The 27,770-nt window shown below is 36.0% G+C and overlaps 2 protein-coding genes across 2 annotated transcripts; both read left to right on the top strand.

The window, feature by feature from the left end:
• Positions 1 to 6,171: 6,171 nt before the first annotated feature.
• Positions 6,172 to 23,289, top strand: LOC110848600 (cell wall protein DAN4). The gene is made up of 10 exons (XM_022095845.2): positions 6,172 to 6,429; positions 12,872 to 13,038; positions 17,548 to 17,712; positions 18,454 to 18,541; positions 18,631 to 18,766; positions 18,874 to 18,956; positions 19,032 to 19,178; positions 21,070 to 22,053; positions 22,136 to 22,265; positions 22,354 to 23,289. Exons 2-10 carry the CDS (start codon positions 12,892 to 12,894, stop codon positions 22,721 to 22,723), a joined length of 2,250 nt encoding a protein of 749 aa, XP_021951537.1. The 5' UTR covers positions 6,172 to 6,429; positions 12,872 to 12,891; the 3' UTR covers positions 22,724 to 23,289.
• A 272-nt stretch (positions 23,290 to 23,561) lies between these two features.
• Positions 23,562 to 27,332, top strand: LOC110848615 (peroxidase). Its single transcript, XM_022095870.2, has 10 exons — positions 23,562 to 23,718; positions 23,819 to 24,072; positions 24,140 to 24,422; positions 24,739 to 24,951; positions 25,027 to 25,399; positions 25,467 to 26,153; positions 26,228 to 26,398; positions 26,482 to 26,680; positions 26,926 to 27,028; positions 27,099 to 27,332. Exons 2-10 carry the CDS (start codon positions 23,823 to 23,825, stop codon positions 27,172 to 27,174), a joined length of 2,355 nt encoding a protein of 784 aa, XP_021951562.1. The 5' UTR covers positions 23,562 to 23,718; positions 23,819 to 23,822; the 3' UTR covers positions 27,175 to 27,332.
• Positions 27,333 to 27,770: the final 438 nt, after the last annotated feature.

The following is a 27,770-nucleotide window of genomic DNA, read 5'->3' as shown; positions in this document are numbered from 1 at the left end:
ATGATCATCTCAATAACTAAAAAAATTGACCAACTAACTGTTTAACGGTTTATTATTAAAATTATGCATGATGATGACGATACCTACGTAAAATTCGCCTGATGAACAGGAACACACACGCTTTATTAATGACACTTGCATGCAAGTGCAATCAAATAGATTGGTTTTTATTGCTAAAAGAAGAATAAGAAATGAGTCGAGGAGGTGCATGCATGCATGACCAGCTAATTTTTTAGGTGATTCGAGTATAACGATAATTTTATAAATGTTATGATATTGGTGATGATCAGGATTCAATTAATTTAATGGGGAGGAAAAAATCATTATGGAATTTTTGACAGGTGGAGATTTAATGCAAGGAGACCTTAACTGTGAGATTGTGGAGAGAGGTCAGTACAGCAGTTAGTTAGTTGGTTGAGATATTATGGCCCAGTTAATGAAATATGGATGGATGTACAGAAAATTATTAAATGAGTGGAAATACAAATGACTTCCAGGTGGGGTTAATTGTGATGATGTCATAAATCTGGTTATGCAGTATGATTGCAGGCGTTGTTTTTAATTATTAAAATATTTTGGAAATTTTTGATGAAAAAATACTCTACAGATATTTTTATTTAACATAAAATTTCCATATATTGTGCAAGTACAATAAATACATACTTCTTATTTAGGAAAAAGTATAAATGTGTAACAGTTTACTGTCGAGAGACATTATTTTAGAAAATTGCATTAAAAATTTACTTCAGATTCGAAGTTCTCTGAAGTTCAAATAAATAAATATGTAAATAAGTAATAAATAAGTTAATATTTGCTAAATTCTAAAAATTTTGCAGATTTTGTGCTATCTTTATGAATTTAATAAGAAGTTTTTACTAAACTGCATTCCAATTCCGTTCTTCTTCCATTGAAGCAGCTAAACTCTTAACGATTTCCTATTTCAACACATTATCTTCATGATTAAATTAACTGAATTTGTGATAAAATTATTATACAATTACAATTACGTACATATTTATAAAAAAAGTGGTTGAGTTCCCACAAAACATTACACACAATAGAAGAGCAAAAACTGCAACAACAATGAACACAAACTCCCGTTCTGCACATCATTGCAATTATTTATTTACTAATTGAGACAGATTCTTTTACAATTCATCAATGAAATGATTGTGCATGATGCAGCCAATAAAATCATAATAATAATGATGAACAGCTCCTTTAAATGAAATTAAGAATTCATTCCGTATTACTCGTTTCTTGCCCATGTACTAATTTAATTTCCAGTAGAGTGAGTCCTGACAAAATATGTATGCGTATTAAAATAATCACGTCTTATTCTCGCTGATTGTGAATAACTAATTGGCAAAAAATTAGCGGTTTAAGTAACTGTACAATGTGTTTACTATTTACTACCGCTACCTAAAAAGTATGTAAACCATGTTCCATACTTGAATTTCAATAGTATTTTTTCGTCTTATTGTATGCTAATAAAAATTACGAATGATACAATTATGTCCAGCCTAGTGAACTAGATAATACGGTGATTATGCAAAAAATGTGATTTTTTCGAGTTGGAAAATTATGAAACCTATTCATTTCCCGTATCAAGATAATAAATAACGTTGTTATATAATTTACTGGATTGAATTGCAGTTTAATACAAATATCCCAATACCTCAACAACCTAATTTTCTCTCTTTTTCTAATTGACCATCACACAATTATAATTATTCATGATGCGCACCCAAAACAAACTCACAAACGTTACAGGCAGGTAACATTGAAGGCAACGAGACTACAAAAAATGGGTGTAAATACACACACCAAACAGAAGCAGGAACGATAAATAACAGCAAATTTATGATTACATTTTCGGAGATGATTATCTCTGTCTAAAGAATCATCATCTTGATAACTCTAATTATGCTAACAAATTAGTTACTAAAAGCTCAATCCAAAAAAAATTAAGAAAAGGTTGGATAATAACTTGATGATGAATGAGACGTGCAAAATATGGGTTTGTAATCTAACCTAAAATGTGTAGAAATTCAAATTTAGCAAGATTGACACCCTTGATAAAACACACAGCGATTATTAATGTTGTCACTCTTATTTGCTTGAGTTCCTCTCGCCTCTCTCTGTTTTCATCTGATATCTTCATTAACACCAAAGGGATGGATTTATTAGGTAGAAGAGAGATAATGTAAATAATTGTAATAATAAAATTATTATTGCTGTTTATTTACTTAAATTGGTGTGTCACATTTCTCTCCTATTTGTATAATCAAGCAAATGAAATGAAGGAAAGGTCGCGCGTCAAATTATGTAATTCGTGGTCAGTCCATTTTCTACGTATTTATTTGCGCATTTATTTTATTTTGCATACTTTGTTTGTGGTTCGCGTCTGTGGCGTGGTCTGGTCTGCAGTGATCTCTCTGTGTGTATTTTTTATTTTATTGTTTATTCATTGGTCGATGCATTTCATTTTATCGAGTACCTCAATTTCTCCTTCCTTCCTTCCTTCCTAAATTATATGTGAAAATAAGTAATGCGCTAAAAATTATTGCTGCTAAATTGAGTGGGTGGTTTTGGTGTGGTTTGGATGGAGGTCGTCAAAGCGTAAGTACTATAATAAGTAAAGTAAAGTTCCTACGATAATCGAGGTGGGGCTGGAATTTGGAATAAGTTTGCTAATTCTGCTACAATAAATAGCTGGACTCTTTTTTTCTCCTTTTCTTTATTAAGATGCCGCAATGAATGAATGAAAGAATGAATGGACGAGGAGTAAAATAATTGTAGCAAAATCTTGCTAATCTTTTGTGTAAAATATCCTTGATCACATTTCCTTCTCAAGAAGTGTGCTGTGCTATACTGCATTGCATCCAAGTTGTAATCATGATTTCTTTGCTATATGATTAAGGTTTTGAGTCATTATGCTGAGAGTCTAGCTAATTTATACATAAGCAATGCAAATTCCATTATATTTAGAAGATCAGAACGCTGTTAGTTTAGTGGGTGTATCCGTTATCGCATCGGATTGGGTCATGTTTGTGGGTGTATCACAGAGTGGATCGACAGTAATAAAGAGAATGGGACATAATTTTAAATAGTGTTATCGTTTATTTTCCACTGACTGGAGGACTGAATAGTCGCACTGATTGTGTGATGGGTAGGGCTGATCTTGAAGGGAAGGAAAGAAGGAAGGATCACCCCAGTTCTGTTATGTCATCAATAAATAATAATCTCTCTTTCGCCGTAAGTAATGTGATCTCGTATTAAATCAAATCATGCAATTGAATTTGTTCACTCGAAGAAGGCACAACACGTAAAAGGGTAGACGAGACGTAAGAGAGGAAAGAATTATGATACACCTTTTGTGCGATCCGTGTCAAACATGGAGATACATGGTGATACATTGGAGATAAGCTTCTTTGCTACACCACGACCAAGGCGAGGGTGGAAGGAAGTGCGAAATTTAATGGAGGTGGATAATTCATAAAGATAGCAAAAAAAATCTGAAAAATTTTAAGAATTCAGCAAATACGAGACGAAGCAAACATATCACCTAAAGTAATTTTTTATATTTTGTAATTTTTCTGAAATAACGTCATTCGGCGGTAAACTGCTACATATTATTTTTTTTACTGATATTCTTGTAAATAGTGCAAAACACTGCAATACTAACTTATTCTTTATTATTGTTGTGCTCTCACCTTGCTCCTCATTTAGTAAATCAGCATGTTTATTATCAGTCAGTGTCCCTACTAAATTTCCAAACAAAGCTCATCACCATTTTCATCTGTCCAGTCCAATCCACCCACACCGCAGACATGATGATGTTAACGATGATGATGATCCATCCCTGCAAACAATGAGACAAAGACCAAAAGACAGACAAATTGTCAATAACAAAACAACAAGTCTTGAAATACAGGATGAATCGGTAACACGTGAACGCGGGCGATCTTGAATTGCTCCGAAACGGGTTGGAGTTTCGGTTTCAAATTTTGAGCATAACGACATGTGATTGTTGACAAGGGCTGAGCAAAAAATTAGCTCTCTACATTCAAAAATGACCCGACCATTGACCTTAGAGTAAGAGGGTACCATAAAAACACTTTCCAAACTTAATTCTTCGTACACATACATAAGTAACCACTTCAAAACTCGAAGACAATAAGTTTCGAAAGGCCAGATACATAAGGTACTTAAAAATGAAGGTCAATAACGACAAGCTCGTACCAAAGGAAAACCATCATGCCTCAAACACGAGTCCGAAAAGTGCTAATTAGGCCCGTGCTTAAGAAAATTGACCTATTGACCTCTAAGGGCAACTCACCACCCCAGAGAGCAGTGGCACGTCTAACCAAAGTGTCAGAGACTAGTGTGCGTCGAGCAATTAAAATTTTGGGGCAGCCAAAAAGAAGAAAAATCCAAGTCAATCAGCTGACTGGGAAGCATAAAAAAAATAGTCGTCTGACCTGCAAAAAAAATTTATGTGAATTACCTGACAAAAGATAAAAGTGGCTTTTAGTGTCGTTGGATGAAGAATTATTTTCCTTACAAGATACCAACAGTCAGAGAAAAATTTACTATACAACCAAAGGAGAAAATAATTCCAGAAAATTGGCCATCCCGCACACGGAAAACTTTTGCAACAAGTTAATGGTGGTAGGTGCATTATCTGATCGTGGTGTCCTCCCACTTATCAAAGTTCCACAAAAAGTGAAGGTAACTACGAAGTACTATATTGACTTTGTTTTAAAACCGCTTTTGGAGATTTATGTAACTAAATGGCCAGGACACCATAAAAGTGATAGTTCATCACGACGCAGCGTCATCGCACACCGCCCTTTTGACCCAGGATTACGCCAAGGACTTAAAAGCTAGACTCGGGATAACAATCATCCAGGATAGTTAAATACCTATTAAGTCACCTTATGTAAGTCCCATGGATTTTTTCGGCTTTGGATATCTGAAATAAAATCTTTTCTCCGCCACCCAAAAACTTTTGACGGAGTTTGGAAAGTTTTGAGAGACGAGTGGTCAAAAGTTGACCTCGCCATGGTCAAATCAGTGTACAAAAGTTGAAATCACCGATGCCGACTTGTAGCTCGAGAAAAGGGCTTTCACATAAAAAATGTTCGGGACCTCCACTCCAAGCCGTTCAACCAGTAATTTAAGGTCAAAAACGTTCACGTGTTACCGATTCAACCTCGGTATACTGCTCTCGAATCGCTTCATTAAGGAAGATATTTAAAGTTGAGCATTTGTCGTGAAGAGAATTGCTAATTACTCAACTTCATTCCATTCTGCGCACAAATCATGAATATTTCTGCAATTTGCAATAAATAAAGGCAAGTTCAGTGGGGAATCAATGCGGCAGTGGCAATAAAACGAGACGGCATTATTGCGACTGCATTGATTATAATGCAATGTATTTATTTAGTAGTCAATGGATTGGATAATAATGTTAAAGGAACTTGTTAATGGTGGATGGATGAGGTGAAGATGTGCAAATCTTCATCCGCATTTTCATCCTTATTGCGATAAGTAAACAGGAGGAAATAATAATTAATTGCGTCCGCATCCAGTTTTGGATGAAATGTCAACCTGCTCCTGTCAGATTTATGGGCATCCGTACCTATTCAGCTTTTATGTCGGCACGATTTTGTCCAGATTTGTGAAAAAATTGAGTGTCACATTTATTTGCTTGGTTCCACGTCGATTGGCAATTTTAGCAAAGTTCAAAATTAAATCTCTTATTGCAGATGGTAGATTGGCGAAGTTTTACGAATGAATTTGAAATGTCGCATAGTCCTCTAATAAATCTCATCTTTTTCCAAATATTGCAATTTAAGTGATCTTGACTTTGGTTTTCTTCGCTACTTATTGACTACACGTACAACTTGGTCATGTTATATCTCTTCCATCTAAAGTACACCAGTTACATCGTATCTGTGTGCACTTTTTGGTGTGGTGTGATAGTGCAGGTGGTCTCTTGGCTGTATGTGTGTACATATATACACCAAACCAGTAAATGAGACGAGAGGCGATCCCACGAAGCAGTACTATCCAATGTCCATTATTGTTATCCATGCTATGCGATGACCACCACAGGTAAGGAAAAGTTGGCGAAAATGGTGATAAAATGTGGACGCGATCATTCTCACAGACTCAGACGAGTATTTGATCCTCGACTGGAGATCTTGCTCTCAGAAACCCTTCAACCTTCCACCCTGATCCTTCCATTATTCGAATCTCCAATATAAACATATATAAAAAGCAAGTGCTATAATATCACAATTTTTAGTAGTGCACACAAAAATATTATACAGACGGGAAAATTGAGACTTCTTTTCATTTTCTCTTGTGATCAAATCTGTCGGGTTGAAGTAGCAGGTGAAGCAGTTAAGAAAAAGAAAGGTCAGTACGGCACGATTCATTTATTTTTATTTTTATATTTTATTTACTGCAATTTTTACAAAACGTGAGAAGAAGACCTGTTGTAAGATTACGTAATAGGGAATAAGTTGGGATTATTGCGGAGGTCGTGTGCATGCAATTTATGGGGATTTTGTTAACCAGTCTCATTTTGCCTCCGAGCTTGCATTGAGATCTTTACGCAAATTAAATTTTTAACGATTAAATTTTGACACGATTTTTCTGAAAGTTATTTTTTTCTCTTTACTAATTATACAATATTATTGTTATTATTCTATTTTATGCATTCATTTAATCCATCCTGCACTGATATCTCTCTGTCACTAATAAGTAAACTTATTAGCGATACATTTCTACTCGTCGTGTGATTAGGTTTTTGTGTTGGAGGCTTTTAAAAGGTAATTAATCAAAGAGACAAGGTTAATCATGTGAAATGTTGTTAATTCCCAAAAGTCAAACAATCCACAAATAATTTGCATTATTATTTACATTATGTGTCCATCCCTCATCAAGCCTTTTTGTAGACGAGGATTGAATGCCGCTCGCTATAAAATATTTATTAATTATTTCATAAAGAATCAACAATATGCATACAAATTTAGGAGAGGAATCATTCCAAAGCTGTCTAATTAGTAGAATAGAATAGAAAAAGTATGTAAAGTGCAGGCAAAATTATTAGTTCCGTGCTCTCTAGATGGAAATTAATTCGTAGGGATTTATGTTTCTTATGAAAATAATCCACGCTTCCGGCTCTTTATGTAAAGTTTTTCATTTCAATTTTTCAATATTAAAAAAATAAATATTTCTATAAATAGATATTAAGTTTTAACTGGAAAGTTTGCGAATTCTCGGAATACACTGCATTTTTCATGACCAGATTACGTAACTATCAATCTCACCATTTGAGATACACCCTAAAAAGTGCATAGCATTGTTGCAGCCCTAATAATATTATTGTATGAAATGACATTCATTTCACTTCATTGGATTCCAATCCCTCTCTTCAGTTATGTACATATATACATTCGATAATATGCGATTATGAAGTATGTACCAAACCTGCCTCCTCATGTGGTACGGTGCGACTACTTATTGAAGCATGGTTCACGACTTGTAGAAGAAGATTATTTTACGTAATAAGAATCATCTCTGTGCAGTTGTTGGAGAGATGCAGAATGTGCAGTCGCTATTATCTCATGTACCACACATTAATAGTTGTCGAAACAAAATATTAAAACGAATATACGTATTATTGACAAAGTTATGGCAGCAAAATGGTCATCTCCCCTCGTATGCAGTGCCCTGCGTCTATGAACATCTGCATAATAATGACATGGGCGAGTTGTTGTGATTTTGTAGGCCAAGTGCATCTCTTTAACTCTTTGGTTTCATTATTCTTCTTCTTCTAACCAAGTGCTGTTGATGGACTCGAAAATATTGAAAAGTAGAATGGATGCACTTCTTCTCCTTCTTAAACTTGTAATAATTTCCCTTTCCTTCCAATCCATACGTAAATATGTACCATCGCAAAATATTTAATAACGAATGTGTGGGACATGCAGATATTCATCTCTTTGCGGAGCTGCTAACTAGACGGTGACATCCAAAAGTATGAACGTTTACAAATTTCATATTATTATGAATCATTATGATTCATGAGGTCTCAACGAACGAGCGAAATGATGGTGCCTACTTAACCTTTGGTTGCACCACTTTTATAGATTCTTATTTAATTCTGCTGGGCGAGCATTATTCATTCTTACATTCGTACCATCGTACCCATTGTGCATGTGTATAAGCATCTCTAGACAAGTGTCAGACGAGGTCTTTTCTGCTCTGCTAGTAATAATTTCGTATCTATATTTTGTCCACGTTAAAGGTGAGATTTATTTTGCTGTAAAATGTTGTATAAATATAATACACGTTTTTTACAGAGTTTTTAAGCTTCAGCTTGATCTTGATCTTAAATGATAAATCTTTACTTTAATTCTACCCTCAAGGATTTCTTTCTTCTTCCAGTTGAATTCTAAACTTTTGCACGTAGAACTTGTCGTTGGGAATTCTTATTGCTTCCCAGCACTTTTAAATTCTTGCTGAATAGGAAGGAAGACAATGAATGTATGAAGAGTTCATTAAGTGGTAGCAGTCATGAGATATTTTAGTCGTAGTAAAGTAGTGTCATGTCAGTATGTAAGTACGTTTTTGGTCTTTACTCATGAAGATTTTGGTCATTGATTTAATTGGAAGTCGTGATCACCTAATTTTTACACTCTCAAAGTCACCTGTATAACTCAACCACTCATATCATCGTCGTCTCCTCGTCTTCTTTATGACTCTCAATTGGTAAAGGTTACTCGAAGAAGATGAGATGAGATGGACCCTCAAAAGACGATGCTTACATCCTCCACTTCCACTTTTGCCGATCATCTCCAAAAAAGCTCTTCCTTCCTGATGCCTACATTTTTTAGCATACACAACTCATCACACCTCTCACTTCTAAATATTTCAATCCAAATCCAATACTGTTGAGGCGAAAAGAATGGAATTAATTGCCCATGAATGAATTAGGGATGATGATGCAAGTTCAAATTGATGATGGATGGATGCATGATGAGAAATTAGCTCCTTGATTGACCAATTTTTATAAGGAAGTCATCCATTTCATTAATCTACGTATTGAAGAGGTAGGTTCAGCCAGAGGAGAGGTGATTGTAGTGAAGATTCACTATTTATGATGGTGGTCAATCAATTCATTAGGTAGGCACACACTTAATTAAATGTGACCTTTAGATTTGAAACGTATTTAGTACAAATATTTACCATGGTGGACAATTCTCTGCCAAAATCCGGGTTCTGTAGCCAAACTTTAGTACAGTAAATGACACTAAAATCAAAAAAACTTACAATTGCGATATTTATTTTGCATTAATTGAAATTTATTTGTAAACAAAACATTGATTTTTTTCTGAAGGGCTTCACGAGTCATGAAACTTGCATATAATACGAAACCAATCACCAAGTGCATTGTGGTGTCACTCACTCAGCCAGTCACTCACTCATCAATTTATGTAGTCATGATCTTTTCCTCATTTTTATCAAAATCCTAAGGACAGAATCCATCCACCAACGGAGGAGTCAATGAATGAATCAAGTTTATTTATTTACAACAGAGTAAAACAAGAACTATAAATTTTTTTTATGTTTCTCACTCGTGTCAAAATTTAAGTAGTTTGGTTTTAGGTGAATTAAATATGACACGATTCAAAGTGTAAAGGCTGAGAGGTGAACAATCAACTGGTTAAAAATTAGCAGGGGTCATGTCGTGAATCTGTGGCTTCTGTGGAGGTGACTGATGTGTGTATTTTATGGGAGGCGATTTGTCCAAGAATAGATTAGCAGAATGGGGTGGCTTCGTTCAAAATATTTTTTTAGATAAAAAAATGAAAGTAATAGAAAATAAATTTTAAATAAGAGATATTTTTATAACATGAAGACTTAACCTCAAAAATTGTAAATTTATCGTGCGTCCTCATCAATCTTTTAACCAATTTGCAAATCAAATACTCGCAAAAATTTAAAAAACGGGAATAAGCTTGCACATTCAAAAAATAATCTGACATCACAAAAACACAATAATTTGCAGTCGTCTTAAATACTAAAATTGTTACATCACTGATCCCTAAATATCTCGGAGCACGTTAATAAATTTCCAGCAGATGTATTAACAGATCTAAAAAGCGTTGAAAGTTAGGTAACATTTCACATCTTGAATTTTTCTGTCTGCCTTTTGATCATATTTTTGTCACAACTTGTTTTACATGTGTTACAAAAGTTCCAGTAAAATTAACCACCCACCTGGCTCGAGATGGATGACACATTATAAAATTCACGCAAAATGTTGCCCAAATTAACCCAGCCATGAAACAGGTTCTTCTTCTTCTTCTTTAATAATTCGAGAATTTTAACCCAAACCGAGTCCCTGAAATACGACCCCGACTGAACAAACTGTGCATATAAATAATAAAATAATTCCAGTTATATAAAATCCCACTAACTGGTTGTGTTACGTACGTGAGGAGGTGAACTGGAAAATTTTGCAATTTGTCGATAAATTATTAAACCTAATCCGAAATCTTGGACAGTTTTACGGTAGGAATATTGTAATGAATTTTTAATTATCGGTGAAATTTTTAATAGAAAAATTGTGGTCATTTAGTTAGTGTAGTTATTACTTAATTGTGACCATGTTTAGTTAGTTTAGTCATAGATGGGTGAATAAATGATGCCAAATTATGCATGCAAAAACACACCTTTTCACAAGAAAATTTGCGACAAAACACAGCTACATGCACACACGAGTGATTTTCAGTTGGTGGTCAGGTAGATGATCAAGTCAGGTGGATACGTTAGCTGCCAAGCTGGCTAGGCTTTATCACTGCCAAATTTTAGTGTTGTACGTACGTAATAGTGAGCAATATCGGTGGATAAATGTGCAAAATAATGTACATGCACTTGCAAAAAATAATAATAAATTGCTACATAATGGGAATGTGATGTCCCCTTTAGTTTTGGTGACTTACTGCTCATTTTACTTGGAACAGTATAAATTATTCACACAAAGTGAACAACTTGGCATGATGTCGAACTGGACATGAATTTCTTAATTTATTCGCATTGTGATTCAAATAAACTGTGAATGAAACCCACGCAAGTTATTTGTAGTGGATGAGATAATCCTCAATTTTGTGAATGAAAATGTGTAATAAATTTATGTAGGTGGGTAGTTTACTTACATTTGTGCATAAATTTGTATCATAATGCTAGTATTGCAAGAATCACCCGGTTTGTTGTGGGGTGTGGGATCACAGATAGCCAGACTGTCTGAGATCATCGTATAATCACTATATTTTCATTAAGTCACCCAAACAAAATCAGAATCAAGTTGTGATTTTCCCCAGTTTGGATGTTGACAATTTCTGGCTGTTTTGTCGAATACTCTAAAATTATTGGGTAGCCAAATTTGCATAAATCTCACTATCCCCATTTTCGGCGACACGGGCTTTTACATGTTCCATGAGTAAATGCTGGCTCTGCTAATAATGCGTCAAAATCTGCAAATGAGATGACACGCCGGAATAATTCAAGTACACTGCTAAAACTTCTGCTAATTGTCCATCCAGAAATATTTTAGACTGACGTCGAAGTTTGTTATGCCACCGACCAAAATTCGTAAATCTTGTCAATTATTATCTCGTTGAGAATCGTGTCACCAAAAAAGTTGTGACAACTCAAGTTCAATTACGATAATAATTCAGCATCTCGTAGTGGCGACAATGGCAGGTCACGTAACCTTATTCCTGCTTCCACACAAACTAACTAACGAACTAACGAACAAGTTAGAGCGACGAGATGACGATGACATGACATGACGATAATGACAATTTCGTCGCAGATTTTTTTCTACTGATGACAACTGCGTGCTATGCCATATAAAAGTTTCTATTTCCACAATAATTGAATTGATGCAGAGACGGCGACGACGACTTTTCTAAATTAATTGGCACCAAAAGATCAAGAATCGCCGCAATATTATTGACTAAAGTTGAATTTTTTTTCCTACTTTTTGACATTTTTTGGGCACTGGTGTATATGAATACAAATTATGGGTGATTTATTACTCCTCAATTTCTGCATGTTTTTTTCTTTATTAAAACAATGAAATTCTCGTTCTATGTCAAACTTGACAAAAATCCACAAATATTAGTAGGAAGCTAAGAATCTATACTTAATAAAATGTCGCGTGTGTACCCTCAATTGCAAATTATACCTCTTACTTCATAATTGCAAGTAGTGAAACTGGATAAAAATTTGGTACAACAAAAAATCATTATATTGCAATCAATCCATACGTAAAATTCGATATATAACTGATAAAATTACGTAAATATCTCGCTTCTTTCATGATCAATGTCTTCGTGGAATACGAATATCTACAATTTTACAAAAATCCCAGATTCTCTGGAGGAGTAAAAACTTGCCTTTATTAATTACATGATGCATCAGATGAGATGATGATGAAGTCATTAATTGGATTTGGATAGGGATGATCTGTTACATTATGATGCCTTGTTTCTGCAGCAATAACAACGTCATAAAACATAGCACCAAAGAATTTTTATAAATCTCTTGATTACATCTTTCAGATCAGATTTCACTTTATGTGCTCAAGTCCCATTATTTTTACAGTATTTTATTACACTTAATCGCAATTAGAGTCAGTGTAAAAATGTCTCTTCAGATTTGTAGGAGTGTAAAAGTTTCTTTGTTTGGATGACTAATTATAGTCGATGTTATCTTTGTTCTTCTTAATTAAGTATGACATACTTATTTTTTGACTAATTTGTTTCTTGTTTTTTCTTTACAGATTATAAATCGATATTAAAAATGCAGACAAGATTTAACCAGGGAAGCGTCGGGTCGTTGGGGGTGATGGCGATGATCTCATTTTTGGTGGTGGCTTGGGGTCCAGGATTGTCCGAGCAGAATCATTACTGCTCAATTAGTAAGGATCACACCCTGTGCAAATTCCAGGTAAAAATCTCAAAGTTTTCCAGATTTTGCGATAAGTTAATTTACATACGTCCACATGTTCATGTTGTAGTTACGCATCATGACATTCAAATTATGTATATTCAATTAAGTAGTGTTTATGTAAGAAATGATGAGACGAAATATCATATCATCGCCAATTTTTTCATCTAAATACTCAAAAAAGTTAACGTAACATATTCTTCACCGAGAATGTCACTTCACTTACGAAACAATTTGTCATTGTCACCCAAACCATGAAGCCAAGTCAAGCCACCGATTCACTAGTCATGTAACTTAACAAATCTCATCTCTCAAGTGCAAGGCCAAGCAAACAAATGTGTAGTATGGGCAAGTGAGTGATTCTGCATAATTACTACTAATTTGTGACGCTTGGTGCATCATATTGCATTTTAGCTGCAGAAGTGGTAGTTTTTCTGTGCAAATTATCTATAAGCGTGCAAAATTTTCCACTACACTACAAACCAAGTAACTTCGCTAAATTTGTAAACAATTGTCTAACAATCGCAATAAATTTGTGAGTGTTTACAAATGACAAACCATAAATGTTTTAGTAACAAAGTATGTATTTGTATGTACCACGTGTCTTTGTCCACCTGACTGAAGGAGCCTTTTTCTCTGTAAAATTTATGGTATTTTAATAATGACAAAAGTTTAATTATTAATTGAGCCTGATTAAATCGTGTTGATAGAAAAGGAGACATTTTTAATTTACACCTTTTGATACTACTTTTTCTCTCCAGTCCAGTCCAGACGTTGGCTCTTAGCAAATGAGGAAATTTATCTGTACCTTATTTACGACTTTTTATCACTTATTGTATTTATGTATTCTTTACAACAATACAGCTACTTTTCAACATTTCATTATTTTTCATGTTTATTGCTACACGCTTTTAGATTCTACACAAAGTTTAACATATCTTGAAATTGTGACTAATTGAATTTGTTATAAATTAAAATAAGTAATTTGTTACTTCTTCGTATCTTATTTCATATTCTACACTCCCCCATTTTTTGTCCAGTGTACAAATTAACAACAAAGAGATTTCGGTACGAGATGAAGATCAGGAGTACATAGGATTTTTTTTTCAGTTTGCTTTTATCAAGTCATCGCTAAACGATTTATTAGCATGTTTAAACATATCTATCTTTTGTACCTTTGTCCCCAGATTTTTAAGAAGTCTGGCTAGAATATAATAGTGATTGATTAATTATTCACTTCATTCAGTACCCATTTTTGTGTATGAAATTACTTAGTTATCCAGGTTGGACTGACTAATTAGTTCCAGACCACTCCGCTGGAAAATGTCCATCACTAAAATCTCTGTCACGATTTATGTCCATTTCGTTACTCTTCACTTTTGACTTCTTTGCTATTTACATTGTCTACGTTCCTCTGTCCCGTTCTAATTTTCCATGCTCGCCGGGGTACATTTAAATGATGGTCGGGTACACTTAATTAATCAATTAGTGGGGTGACCAATGAAACTGATGACTGCTCGAGTCGAGTGGCGATGAAATATTACACGATGGTCCCAGGATTAGAATAAGATGGATAAAAAAAGAAGTCTGAAAGAAAAGAAGGATCTCCGACACGGCAAAAAAGTAAATGTTTGCATAATTAATATTCATATTAATACTGAGGAGTCAGGTACAATTTTGTGGTTTGTGCGTGTATTATGTTTCGTGAGATATTGTGGGTAGGGTTTTGGACCCATCAGCGACGACGACTTTGCCTCATTTCTTTCGGCTCGATTATGCTCGATTATGTAATTAAACAATCTATGGATGAACAAAAGGTGATGAGATGCTTGAGCGAAATGACAACCTTGAGAAGATGAGACTGGAGAAGAGTCTTAAGCTTGAGACGTATTTTGTGTGAGATAAAAATTTATTGGAGCGATTTTCGTGAGGTTTACAAGTTTTAGAGATTTTGTAGAAATTGTAAAGGGTTGACGGCGTAATTCATATTTTGGAGATGTTGAGATTGATAGATATCAATAGGTTTCACGGAACATGCAAAGTTGTATAAAATTATTGTTTGGCCTAAACATTACATTTTTTTTGATAACTTATATAATAAATTGTAGGATAGAGTCACAAACTTAATTTTAAGAATCTGGACACTATGGTCGAGGCATTAAAATTGAAGCCATTTTTACATAAGTAATGTGCCTGGACCATATATTTAACTATTTACTAATTATTCAGTGTTATAGACATTTTGTATTAAAAGTATGAATAATTAATTTAAGAAATCATATTCACCTCATTTGATTAATTGAGAACCTGTTAAAATCTGACTCTTATTTTATCTAATTTCTTATCTTATCTCAACCTCATGAACCTGTCCAATTAAGGAAGAATTTGATTTATCTATTGATTCTGTTGATCCAGTTTCCAGAATAATAGTGATTATAATCCAATGCCAAGGTTTTCCTCCTGTCTCATTGATTCAACCTTAAAAAGTTATTAATTTACAAAAATGCAATTTAATTACAAACCTGAAAACCAATTAGTTTCAACTTGACTCTTTTAACACAAGAAACTCGTTATAAAAATGTCGAATTGTTGAATGAAATAATGATTTGTTTTCAGAAATGCAGAAATTTTGTGGCATTTTTCCTTCTTAATAAAAACTAAAACGACATGTTCTATACAATTTTGCGAAAGTGAAATGGTTTCTTTCCAGATCAGACAGAGACAGAACAAGTCGTGATCAAGTGGTGGTATCGGTAGCAATTTAATTACATGTTTCTGGTGTGGCTATGTGTAATTCAGGAGTGAATAGATAAATGGATGAGTTGTTTGATTGTATAGAATTTATTTTTATTGGAAAACAAATTATGTAAGGCACGAACAAGTCCAGGCCAGGCCAGTCCAGCTAAAAAAAAACAAGTTCGGTATTTCTCCCTTCCTTACAAGATAGCAATATTGGTCAAACTTGTCACGAAAACCGTCATGCTTAAATTAAAAATGTAAAGAATCCACAGTCCAAATTTTTGGTCTGAAAAGTTGAGACCAAGAGAAAATGCACGTTCTCTGAAGGTAATCAATTATCAATTGGAACATAATAATGGTAAAGATGCGCTTAAAATGAATAACAATAACACAAATAGTTCTTTTTATAAGATATTTTGTTATTGTGCGGCGTTTCGTTTAGTTATTTTAGTTTTTGTGACCACTTCATATATTGATTGATGATTGCACTATCTTCTAATTGAATGGGAATTCGTGACATAAAAAAGGAGAATACGGATCAAGTGGAGTAATTTCAAGTAAAAATGAAATTGAAATGTCGTTCTGTTTTTCAATGGTCATAAATCTGAGCAATTAGTTTGGCTGCGTAGTGAATTGGATGGATGATTGAATGACACGCAACATTATTGCAGTGCAGATAAGACTGCATCTCTTTTAATTGTATGAAGATTAATGGAGGAATTGATGACTTGTTAATTGCAGAATATTTCGAGGTTTTGCATAGTTATCTTGGAAAATCTGGATGCAAACAATAATTTTTTGCTATTGACTCTGTTATTTCCAAAATATACAGAAATGCAAATGGAATGTTTATAAAATTAAACCACAAGTTTTGAAAACTTGTTTCAATTGATCAATTGATGATTGATTCAACTTTTAAAAGTATTTCTAAATCCAAAATTATTTTATTTTTCATTAACGTCCTTGACCTTGACCTATTATATATTTTTAAATTTACTAGAATGAAATTAATTATGTGTGTCATCTTAACTCGTTGAATAGAATGCGACCAAACATATCATAACACCACAACTATTATGAAAATGCACCTCTCTCACAACTACCACAAACAAACGAGTAAAAAAAAGAAGGCATGACCGTCTCCCCATTCAGTTTTGTTGCACTATTTCATTTTCTCATCTCCCCAAAATGGAGTGTGAAAGCCAAACTCATAAAAAATATAAAAGGGATTCATATTGTGTAAAGACACCAAAGGATAAGACACTTATAGCGGTTTTCATGTATGTAACATCCGACCAGACCACACAAATAACAATCAATTGTTGTTGGTTCTTCTTTCTTTGTCATTTAAATATGCATTTGAGAGAAGAAGTAGAAGATGAGGTTGGTTTGTTACAATGATAGCGACAAATGAACAACGGCTAATTAATTGGCTACAGGTCCATGTCTGTTTTGTCATAGGTTGTCTCATTAATTAAGGTGGCGGTGGTACTGTAGCATCTCTAATAGCGGATAAGTTGCATATGAGTTACTAGATTAAGCTGGATTGTTATACATATTTCCGCTTTTTAACTGTCTAGAAAGAACAATGGAAATTGGTTTGGTCTGGGTGTATTAACGTCTTGTATTATTGAGATCTGTAAATTGTCGCATTTTTGTGATGTGATTTGTCCTTCGTGCCTACATAAAATATTGACTTAAAAAATATAATATTTTTTAAATTGGGATAATTACCATTAAAATAAAATGTATTTCTCGTTTAATTAACAGGGAGTCGGTCCTCGCTGCAAACAACCGATGGAACTTGGAATATCGTCTCGAGAACGGCAAGAAATCATGAGCATGCACAACTCTCTCCGACTCATGGTAGCTACAGGGGCAGAACGTCGTGGTCGTGGAGGGGCCCAGCCCATGGCGTCAAATATGAGACAAATGGTAAGTTTTTGAAGTCATTTTCACAAGAATTATTTATGACCATGACATGAACTTGATTAATAAAAATGATGATGCATAATGCGGATGAGGAAGATATAAAACGAGGTAGAGAAGAAGAAGAATTTATCAATTCATTGGGATTCTTCTTCCCAAAAAGTTAATTAATTAGTTAATCAAGTATAAATTAGTTTTATGTGAGGTGCAACAGACCCATTGTGTTTTATTATTGGATTGGTTTCTTAGGAGTTGGACGGGATGATGAAGAAGTGGAAATTGGTTTCTCATTTCAATGATGTGATGTTGCTTCGTAGTTCAGATTTGCTACCACTTTTTTTCATCAGGGAAGATTATAATGTCAAGAAATAATAATTAAAGAGATAAATTCAATGACTTGTCAAACCATTTCACACTTCTCGTCACGAACTCGATTTGTTTTAATATACGAAAATGGGAAAAGGATGCAGGCAGCATTGGCAGCAGTAGGGTTGGGTTTTTTGTATGCAGATTTTACTATGAAATTGTATGAGGAAGGAACTACTGCATTTAATGAGACGACACGTGTCGATTTGTGAATATTCTAAATTTTTGAAACTTTTATGAGTGTTTTAACTGCACACGTAGATAGTTTAGTGTTAAAGAAATAATAAGTATATTTTCAGAATTATTGCTTATTTTTTATGATAACTGTCAAAATGTGACCTTGCATCTGCATCATTACAGTTAGATAATCATTTATTTCAGGAATGGGACGACGAATTAGCCCTGTCAGCCCAACGTCTCGCAGAACAATGCAAGTATAACCATGATTGTTTGAATTGTCGTAAAGTTGGTGAGTTTCGATTTTAAATTTATAAAACTGTGCATATACAATTTCCCGTATAAAATTGATGATAAGCACAATCCAAATTTAATGTACAGATCGTTTCCTAACGGGACAGAATTTGTATCAATTCTCTGAAAATATCGAGAGGTCCGGATCCAACTGGGAGCAGGCGATTATGGCGTGGTACGATGAAGTTGCAGATTGGAGTCCACGACACATTGACCATTTCGAGTAAGAAAATTTGAAAATAAGCAAACTCTTATCAAATTAAAGGATGAAAAAAATACGAATGAACAACCTGGTCGAAAATCCCCTAATTTTCATGTATTTTGCTCCAGATTTATCAAACCACTCGGTCACTACACGCAAATGCTGTGGGCTGACACATACAAAATGGGATGTGGATATGTCTACTACAAGGGTAAGTCAAATTGGACTACAAATCCGTAAAAACGAGTATAATTAGAGTTCACAAACAAATTGGTAATATCTGCAGATGGGAAGTGGAACCGTAAACTGTACGTTTGCAATTATGGTCCAGCCGGAAATATTATCACCACGCAGATGTACAAAAGGGGAGCCCCATGTTCTGAATGTCCGGAAGGAACGTCCTGCTCAAACTCGTACCCAGGATTGTGCTCAGGTCAATATAAATACAAGTTTATGCTAATTTACTATTTTAAAAGCTAAAATATTTAATAAACATGTTCAGGTCCGGGCAGACCCGATTTAGAACATAGTTTTAGCTTTGTTAGCGCAGATGATGATGGGAGTAGTAGTGGTGGGAATGATGATAATGGGAGTGGTAGTGGGGGTGATGGGCACTAACATTAACAGTAGAAGATTTCCATATAGTTTTAGACTTTGTAGTGTAAATTGAATAGCATTTCTAAATAGTTGGTACTTTAATTACACTTAATTAATTACAACTGATCAATTTAGTTAATAGTTGATCATAGAATAGTTATTAATGAGCAAAGTAGCAAATTAGCTGAGAAGACGTGATACAAGTATTATCACTTCCAAAGTCAGGCAGGAAAACACAACGGATCAGGTAAAATCCTCGTAATAGCAAACGTTCATAATTACTTAAATTTCATGAAGAGCAACATTGTGCTTGTCAGCAAAAATTCGTTACATAACTGGTTATGTGTTTTTATGTTTGCTTATTTTTGATCTCATCCGAATGCGCTTATCTTAATTTGCTTCAAATACTTATGAGGCATGTTCCTTAAGCTTAATATTTTGTGAATGGTCTGTCCTGTGAATGAAATTCCTGTCTTCGTTCGTTGTATGTGCATGGCATGTGTCTTGTCTTGAATCTATCTCTCTTTTCGTCTCCTCTTTACAGCCTCTTCTTCCAACTCCTTGTCAGTTAACAAGTACCCCAATTTCCTCCCCGTCCATCTGAGTCATACACCCGTACACCCATACACCCGGCCCCAGCAGGGACATTCCTTCGAAATAGCGCACCATCAAACCCAGCACATTGGAAATCCTCACGATCATCCCCACATCATGTCGACCGCCTTGGTGCCATATATTCTTGCCATGACGAGTCATCACGGGGCACACCCCCCGGTCAATCATCACCACCACCAGCAACACATTATTCCCCACCACAATGTTATTCCGCACATTAGTGTGAATCACCACACGGTGAATTCGCACATTAATCACCATCACAGCGTGATTCCTCATCCCCACGTCACCGTGACTCATCATCAACCCCACCCCCACGTTAATTTGAATAATCACCACCCCCACGTTAATATAAATCACCACCCCCACGTCACCGTAAACCATGTCGTCCCACATGCCAATCATGTCAACGTTAATCATCACAGCGATCGCTACTCTTACACGCATCACAGCATTTTTCATCATTAATTAATTAGAAAAATGCTTTCACTTCTTTATCTTTTTTTGCCAGTCTTTTTTAAATATTTATAACTGTTTTTTATATGTTTTTTAATTCTTATTTTGCACCCGTGAGGCTATTTTCTTACATATTTTTTTTGCAAACCACTGCCAATAACGAAACCTATAATTGTTGCAAAATGATTTTCACTGCCGAACCGAAACCATGCATGATTATAATTTATAGAAGTGTTTTTTAACTTGTGTTAATATATTTTTTGTGAAGAAAATTGTGATATTATTACGAAATGCATTCTTGTATATGATTGACTTACAACTTACTTTCATAATTCTTGCAACCACTTTTCATTTTGCTGAGCATGATAATCTACTTATCTATCTACTTATTTTTTTGCACTTTCTGCATTTTGCATGATAAATGTACGTATATCTTTCTGGAAATTGGGGGTGTGGATCTTTTCCTTAAACTTTCTTTAATGGATGGAAGGATATGATGGGTAATGATGTTGTGTAAGTATTTATTTAACAGAGAAACCTATTTATTATATTTATGCGGATATAATTTTGTGTTAAAAAATATTATTTATGCTAAAAATTAACCAGACCTTGAACCATTTAGGAATAAATTGATGAAATTAAACCTAATAATTTAGGCGGTGGTGGCGGAGGTGGTCGACCATTCTATCAACCTGCTCCAGCCCCAGCGGCTCCAGTGATGCCACGACCAACGACGACGCCACGACCCACGACGACCAGAAGACCCACAACCACAACCACCACAACGACGACGACGACTACGACAACGCCAAGAACCACAACGACAAGGCGACCAACAACTCACCGAACTTTCCCAACCACCCAGAGAACCTATCCCACCACGACGCAGCACACTTTCCCCCCAACGACCCAGCCAACCTTCCGAACAACGCGTCGACCTTACTCCACCACTCAGAGGACCACGGCTTATCGAACCTTCCCCACGACAAACCATCCAAATAAAATCATCTTCAACGAACTAGAATCAAACGAGCTCGGATCTGACACCTTTTCTCATCACCAAACCCATCAACCCGTCACCCACCAAACCTCGGCTCCTTACACAAATCGGTTCGGAACGACGAAGAACAAGAACACAAACAACCGTTTCAATCAGTTCCAAAAGCAAAATACGAACAGTTTCCAGTACACGTCGACCCCCGCAACGACGACGACATACCAAACCACGCCAAGAATTACATTCAGCCGTTTCATTAGTACAACACCACCCAAGAAATTGTTGACAAGTTCATCAGCTCCCTCGTACAATAATAATAATCACTTTAATTTCAATACCCATCAATATCAACGCACTTCCACAACTTCGAAGCCCACGACATCGCTCACGACCAGGAAGCCGTTCACTTTCTCGCCTCGCGTCTATCCATCGGAAGAAGGGAAGCGAAACAGAATCAAGAACAGTATCGACTCTTTCCCCACGCGAAGACCAGTCCAAAATCTGAACCAAAATAAAAACCGATTTGACCAAGGGCAGAAAAATAGCAATAAGAAACCCGAATCAAAACTGGTTCGTCTTCCGGAAATTACGGCAGCGTTGTCGGTGGAAGATTCCAACTCGATTTTGCTTTTCTGTGATTTTGGTAGGTTATAAGATTAGTAATAATTAAATTATTGTCCTAATTACTATTCATATTAATTAATTGCATAATTACTAATTTTTAGATCATGCCAAATGTCCGGTGAGATCGATGGGTATTGAGGGATGGAATTATACTGCGTACGAGACCCCAGGATATGGACATGGATTCGCAAGCATTGTGAGACCAGGGGCTGATTCATCTCTGCAAATTAGGTAACTTTTCGTCACTTCATACGTTTGCATATTTCGTCAACTCGTAGTTTTAGTCTAAATTCTAAAAAATTTATTTTCTATTTTCCAGGTCCGACATTTTCCCCACGAATAGAGACGGCTTGATCTGTGTTCATTTCCGGTTTGTCTTTTACCTCTTTGGAACTGATGGAGGTTACCAAAAATCCTCAGGAGTTGACCCTTCATCCCATCGTCCCGTGTCCTTCACGGTCAATGCGACACCAACGAGTACTTCCGAATCTGAAAATAGTAACACCCGGGTAGAATTTAGCGACAAAAGTAAATCAGCGTATGACTGGTTAACGGGGCGAATTCAGTTTAAAGATTTGCACTCACAATTCCTCCTCAGCTTCCAAGTTGATAAAAATGGGCTGGGTGTGGATAACGAGTATCTGGCTTTGGATGACATTCTTATCACGCAGGGCTTGTGTCACACATAGAGAATGTTTTTGAAAAAAAAATCATTTTTTTTTAAATGGTGTAAAATTTTAGTGTCAATTTATTTTTGACAAATTGAAATTAATTATGTAAATGAGAAATAGCAGTAATTCTTCAAAGTCATTTTCTCATCAGCATCAGAACGAATGCATAAATAAACAAATTTTTGCGCCCGTCATTGTTTCCTGCTTTGTTATGTAATGTAATAATGTTTGTTGTTAACTTCTACCCGGCGGTGATGAGCAGTTTTGTCACCTTTTATTGTAATTTAGATTTAATTGAGATCTCTGAAAGTTGTACTGCTAATTAAATAATTAATTAATTTAGAATATAGAAAATTCACAATTTCATTTCATGATGTAAAATGAAATGAAATCATGACTTTGATTACTCGAGTACCTTGTTTGTAGTAAGTAAATAAGTATGTGAAGCACACACACTCATAATTTTAAAAGATATTCACTTTATATGAGAAATAATTGATTGTTACAAAAAAGAGATAAAAAATGTGAGAAAGATTTTTGTTTATGGATGGTGCGTAATAAAGTAAAATATTATGTAAAGAACATATGAAATTGTTTTAGAAATTTTTGGTCGTTTTCATCCGATTATGGTTTGTGGTTGGTCAAGATTCATGATTTAATAATACCTATTTTGTAGCCAGTACAGTATTGGAATTGAGAATCAATTTATGAAAGGTATGGAATTTCATTATGAAAATGAATGAACTGACTGGTGGAGCATAATCTCGAACTAATTTGCCTATCTGAATTTTGAGCATCTACTCCATCCATCCATCCACATAATAGTTTGAGTTTAAAACAAAAGTTTGGAACTGTCCAGAGCACACGGTAAGATTTTAGTTCATCTTTTGGACTCGGTTCATAAGGAACTCTTTCTCCCCGTGTCCAGTCTTGAAGGAGATTACGATTATATCTCCACCTCCTCTGACCAGATCATTTCTCACTCCTGCTTCCTGTTACTTTTTGTAGAAAAGGTAAGGATTTAAAAATTTTTCAGCAGTAGATTCTTTTTTTCTATAAATTTTTCTTGAAACTTGGTAAAATTAGAGAATAACATATTACTTGTTCTCGTAGGAAGATGGGTTTCGTGTCGAGGACGCTGGTCCTCGTCTTAGTGGGATGTCTCTCCCCATTGTCCCAAGCTGGTGGCTACTACACTAAATGTTCCGGACCGGAAGGATTCCCTGGGACTTGTAAACCACTCGCAGCTTGCGCCCAGTATTACGCAACACCGGCAAATTATGATTATGACCATGCAAACTATTACAAATCGTGCCAATATGGGTATGGGATCAAGGGATCGTGCTGCCCGGACGTGTACTTTGGAGGTCAGTGTAGAAAATGGCATATTTCTTGTGCTGACGTAAAATGCATACTTTTGATATTTTTTTCCAGGCTACAAACCGTCCATCATCAATTACTCCCCCAAAAAGTATGGTGGAGGATATTATGACGGCAAAGTCGTGAAACTTCCACCCGCAGCGATACAGAAAGCGGTCAAATATGCGATACACAATCAGGACAAGTTTTATCGTAACGATAAAGCACTCGGACGAGGGGAGGATGACCCGTCGTATTGGGGAAATGGCGTAGCCCAACCCATCTACCAGGACAAAGTTCGAGACTATGCCGACACCGGATATTTCCTTACATTGGTCACCTCGTATCTTCAGAATCAGTAAGTACTGAAATGTGGACTTAAGTATTTTGGCATGTTTTTTGATTCTGGACATGATTTGTCACATGACTGAATCTCCAGGTTAATGCTTTGACTCACCAAAAATTTAGCTTTTGTCTCATTATCTGTTATCATAAGAATTACCATAAATTGCCTTGACTGGTTCGACTCTCTGTGGTCATTGACTCTTCAGACTTTGATTTTGGGTTGCATTAGATAATTAAATTATGTAAATTATTAACCGAAAAGATAATTTGGCATCGATGTGGGATTGGTGGTTGGGTGAGAATATTTAACTGACTATGAATTCTTGCAGATACGGCTATAAACCCGAGTCCTACTATGACGGTGGCTTAAAACTTGTCGAATACAGTGATCTCCTTCCCGACAAGTATAGGCGTGTTTGCCACTCGTACTACAAAAAATGCAAGCCTTCGAAATATCGAACTTATGACGGATCATGCAATAATATCAAAAATCCGTGGTATGGACAATCCCTCTCGGCCACGGGTCACATCAGAATTCCAAGGTTAGTAAATTACACAGTTGGTTAATGGTGGTGTAAATTATGCCAAGGTGGGACAAAAATTATGAATTTTCGCAGCTATTCTGACCGTGTCCACGGAATAAAGACTGCCATCGACGGGTCGCCCCTCCCAATGCCTCGTGGACTCCGCACTCACGCCCTCCCGGACAAGAACGTTGAGGAGAAAGAGGTCAACATGATGTTTGTCAATTATGGCCAATTCATTGTCCATGATGCCTCCCACGTCCCATTCTACCAGGCCGATGATGGACTCTTTATCGACTGTTGTTTCGGATATGAAGGAGGAGAGAGACAAGTCAATCCCAAATGCTATGCTGTCCCACTCCCACAAAATGACCAATTTTACAAGGCACATCGTCAAAACTGCTTAAACATGGCGAGAGCTGTGGCCGCACCGAATTATCATTGCGCGGCAGGATATGCATCAAAGGTAAATCGCGAATTGCGAATATTATTCATAGTATTTTTGCAATAACGATTAATAATTATGCATTTAGCTCAACCACGCCACTTCCTTCCTCGACTGCTCCCTCGTCTACGGCACCACTAAAAACATCAGCGACGACATCCGCGCTGGTTCTGGTGGATTATTGAAAACATCCCAAGTCGGAGATCAAGTTTACCTCCCAATCGACAAAGATTCCGAATGTTTCAACTCCTCGTTGGGATTCTGTTTCAAGTCTGGCGATCTCCGAACCGATCTTCACCCCGGACTCAGCATGATCCAAACCGTAGCCATGAGAGTGCACAATTACGTGGCCAAACGGATATCACGCCTCAACCCGGGATGGAATGATGACTTCGTCTTTGAAGAAAGTCGACGTGTCACGGTCGCAATTTTCCAGCACATCACTTACACCGAGTACCTCCCGATCGTTCTGGGTTGGCGATTCATGCTGGATTATGGACTTCTCCCACCCACAAAGGGCTACTCGTACGACTACAGTGACAAAGTTGTGCCTTGGACTTATGGGGAGTGGACAGCAGCAGCCTTCCGTCTCCATTCGAGCGTGTATGGGAAGATCGCACTCGTGAATGCGTCATATTATCCGGAAAAAGTCGTCAGATTAGAGGAACACTTCAATTCCGCGATCCTGTACAGAAATCCGGCCAATTTCGATAAGATTGTGAGAGGCTACATTTGGGCGAGGCAGAGGAGGATTGATGAGTACTATGACGAATCGGTGAGTACGATTAGATATTTTTGCATATTACTGAATATGGAATTGACTATGATTTTTGGTTTGATTTTCCACAGATTGGAGACTTGCTGCTAAAAGATGAGCGTCACTTTGGTCTTGATCTCCCCACCTTCAACATCCATCGAGGTCGAGATTACGGACTTGGAAGTTACAACGATTACAGAGAATTGTGCGGATTGCCAAGGGCTAAGAGTTGGAAGGACTTTTACGACGTGATCGATCCCGAGGTGAGGATTACCAAATATACGTAAAATATGTAGAGCGAAATGTAAAATTGAGATGAAAATACGACTGCATTTCTCTGTATCAGGTCGTGACCAAGTTCTCCCAGGTGTACAAGAGTCCAGATGACCTGGAGCTGTATCCCGGGGGAGTGGTGGAACGTCACGTGAAAGATTCCGTCCTTGGCCCCACTTGGTGGTGCATTGCCGGTTATCAGTTCCAAACTTGGAAGAGGGCGGATCGCTACTTTTACACGGAAGGAGGTCAACCACACTCGTTCACGCTGCGTAAGATTTTTTTTTTTGCATTTTTTAGACATAAAATAAAATCCTAACTTTCCTTCAACCTGGTGTCGATACAAAATCAAGTTGTCGCAGTTTAAAGCCGAATTTACTTTAAAATTAAAAATCTTTTTTGTTGAAGTTTAAGCTAACAGATAGTTGTGTTCGTGTAGAGAATTTAAATTATAAATAGAAATTATTTTCTAGTAATACTAATTTTTCCCATATTTTTTCATCTCAATTTTTTTTAGCCCAACTTGACGAAATCCGCAAAATGTCTTTGTCCGCCATTCTCTGTTGGACTACGGGATTGAAAGAAGTTCCTATTTTTGGAATGAGGACTATTTCCAAAGGGTAAGAAATCCTAATCATAGTCGCATCATTTCTATTTAATTAATATTATTTTGATCATTATCTTGTACAGAAATCCACTCGTTCCTTGCTCTGATTTGGAAGCAATTCCTCGCATGAGTTTTGCACCCTGGGCTGCAGCACGTTAACCAAAAATATCAACCGGACATAACAATCTGACTCGAACAAGAGTTCTTAAAAAAAACGTATTGATTGATCCAATTATTACTATTGTTATTTTGTTAAATTTCTTTAAAAATTGGGAAACGTTACTCCAAATAAATTCATAAATTCTATCCAAACTAAACTCAACCTGAAGCAAATCATACATACATCACACACGTCATAAACATACATTCATGTGCTTTCAAAACCACAATTTCGTTGAAATTTCATATACATTTTTGCATAGAAATTGAGAATCGAGATGTGATCTGGGTAGATAAATAAATAAATAAATAAATATGTACGTACAAATACAACCCACAACTCGTCCAATCCACCCACGATGATGATCTTCATACGAACTCAACCACCCTCACGTAAACGATAAGAAGGATGATGAGACAGCGTTCTGCCCAACCAACCACCCACCACTTTCTCCTCCTCAACTTTTTCTTTTCGCCAACTTGCCACGAACGAATCTTGATCTCGGATCAAGAACCCGTTAACTTTTGTACTTTCGTGAAACGCAATTTTGTTTTGGTTATTACCACCGGAATTTTTACTTGAACATATGTTCTAG

The sequence above is a fragment of the Folsomia candida genome, unplaced genomic scaffold (genome assembly GCF_002217175.1).
Source record: "Folsomia candida strain VU population unplaced genomic scaffold, ASM221717v1 Fcan01_Sc004, whole genome shotgun sequence".
NCBI lineage: Eukaryota > Metazoa > Arthropoda > Collembola > Entomobryomorpha > Isotomidae > Folsomia > Folsomia candida.
This window is presented reverse-complemented; position numbering and strand designations above follow the sequence as displayed.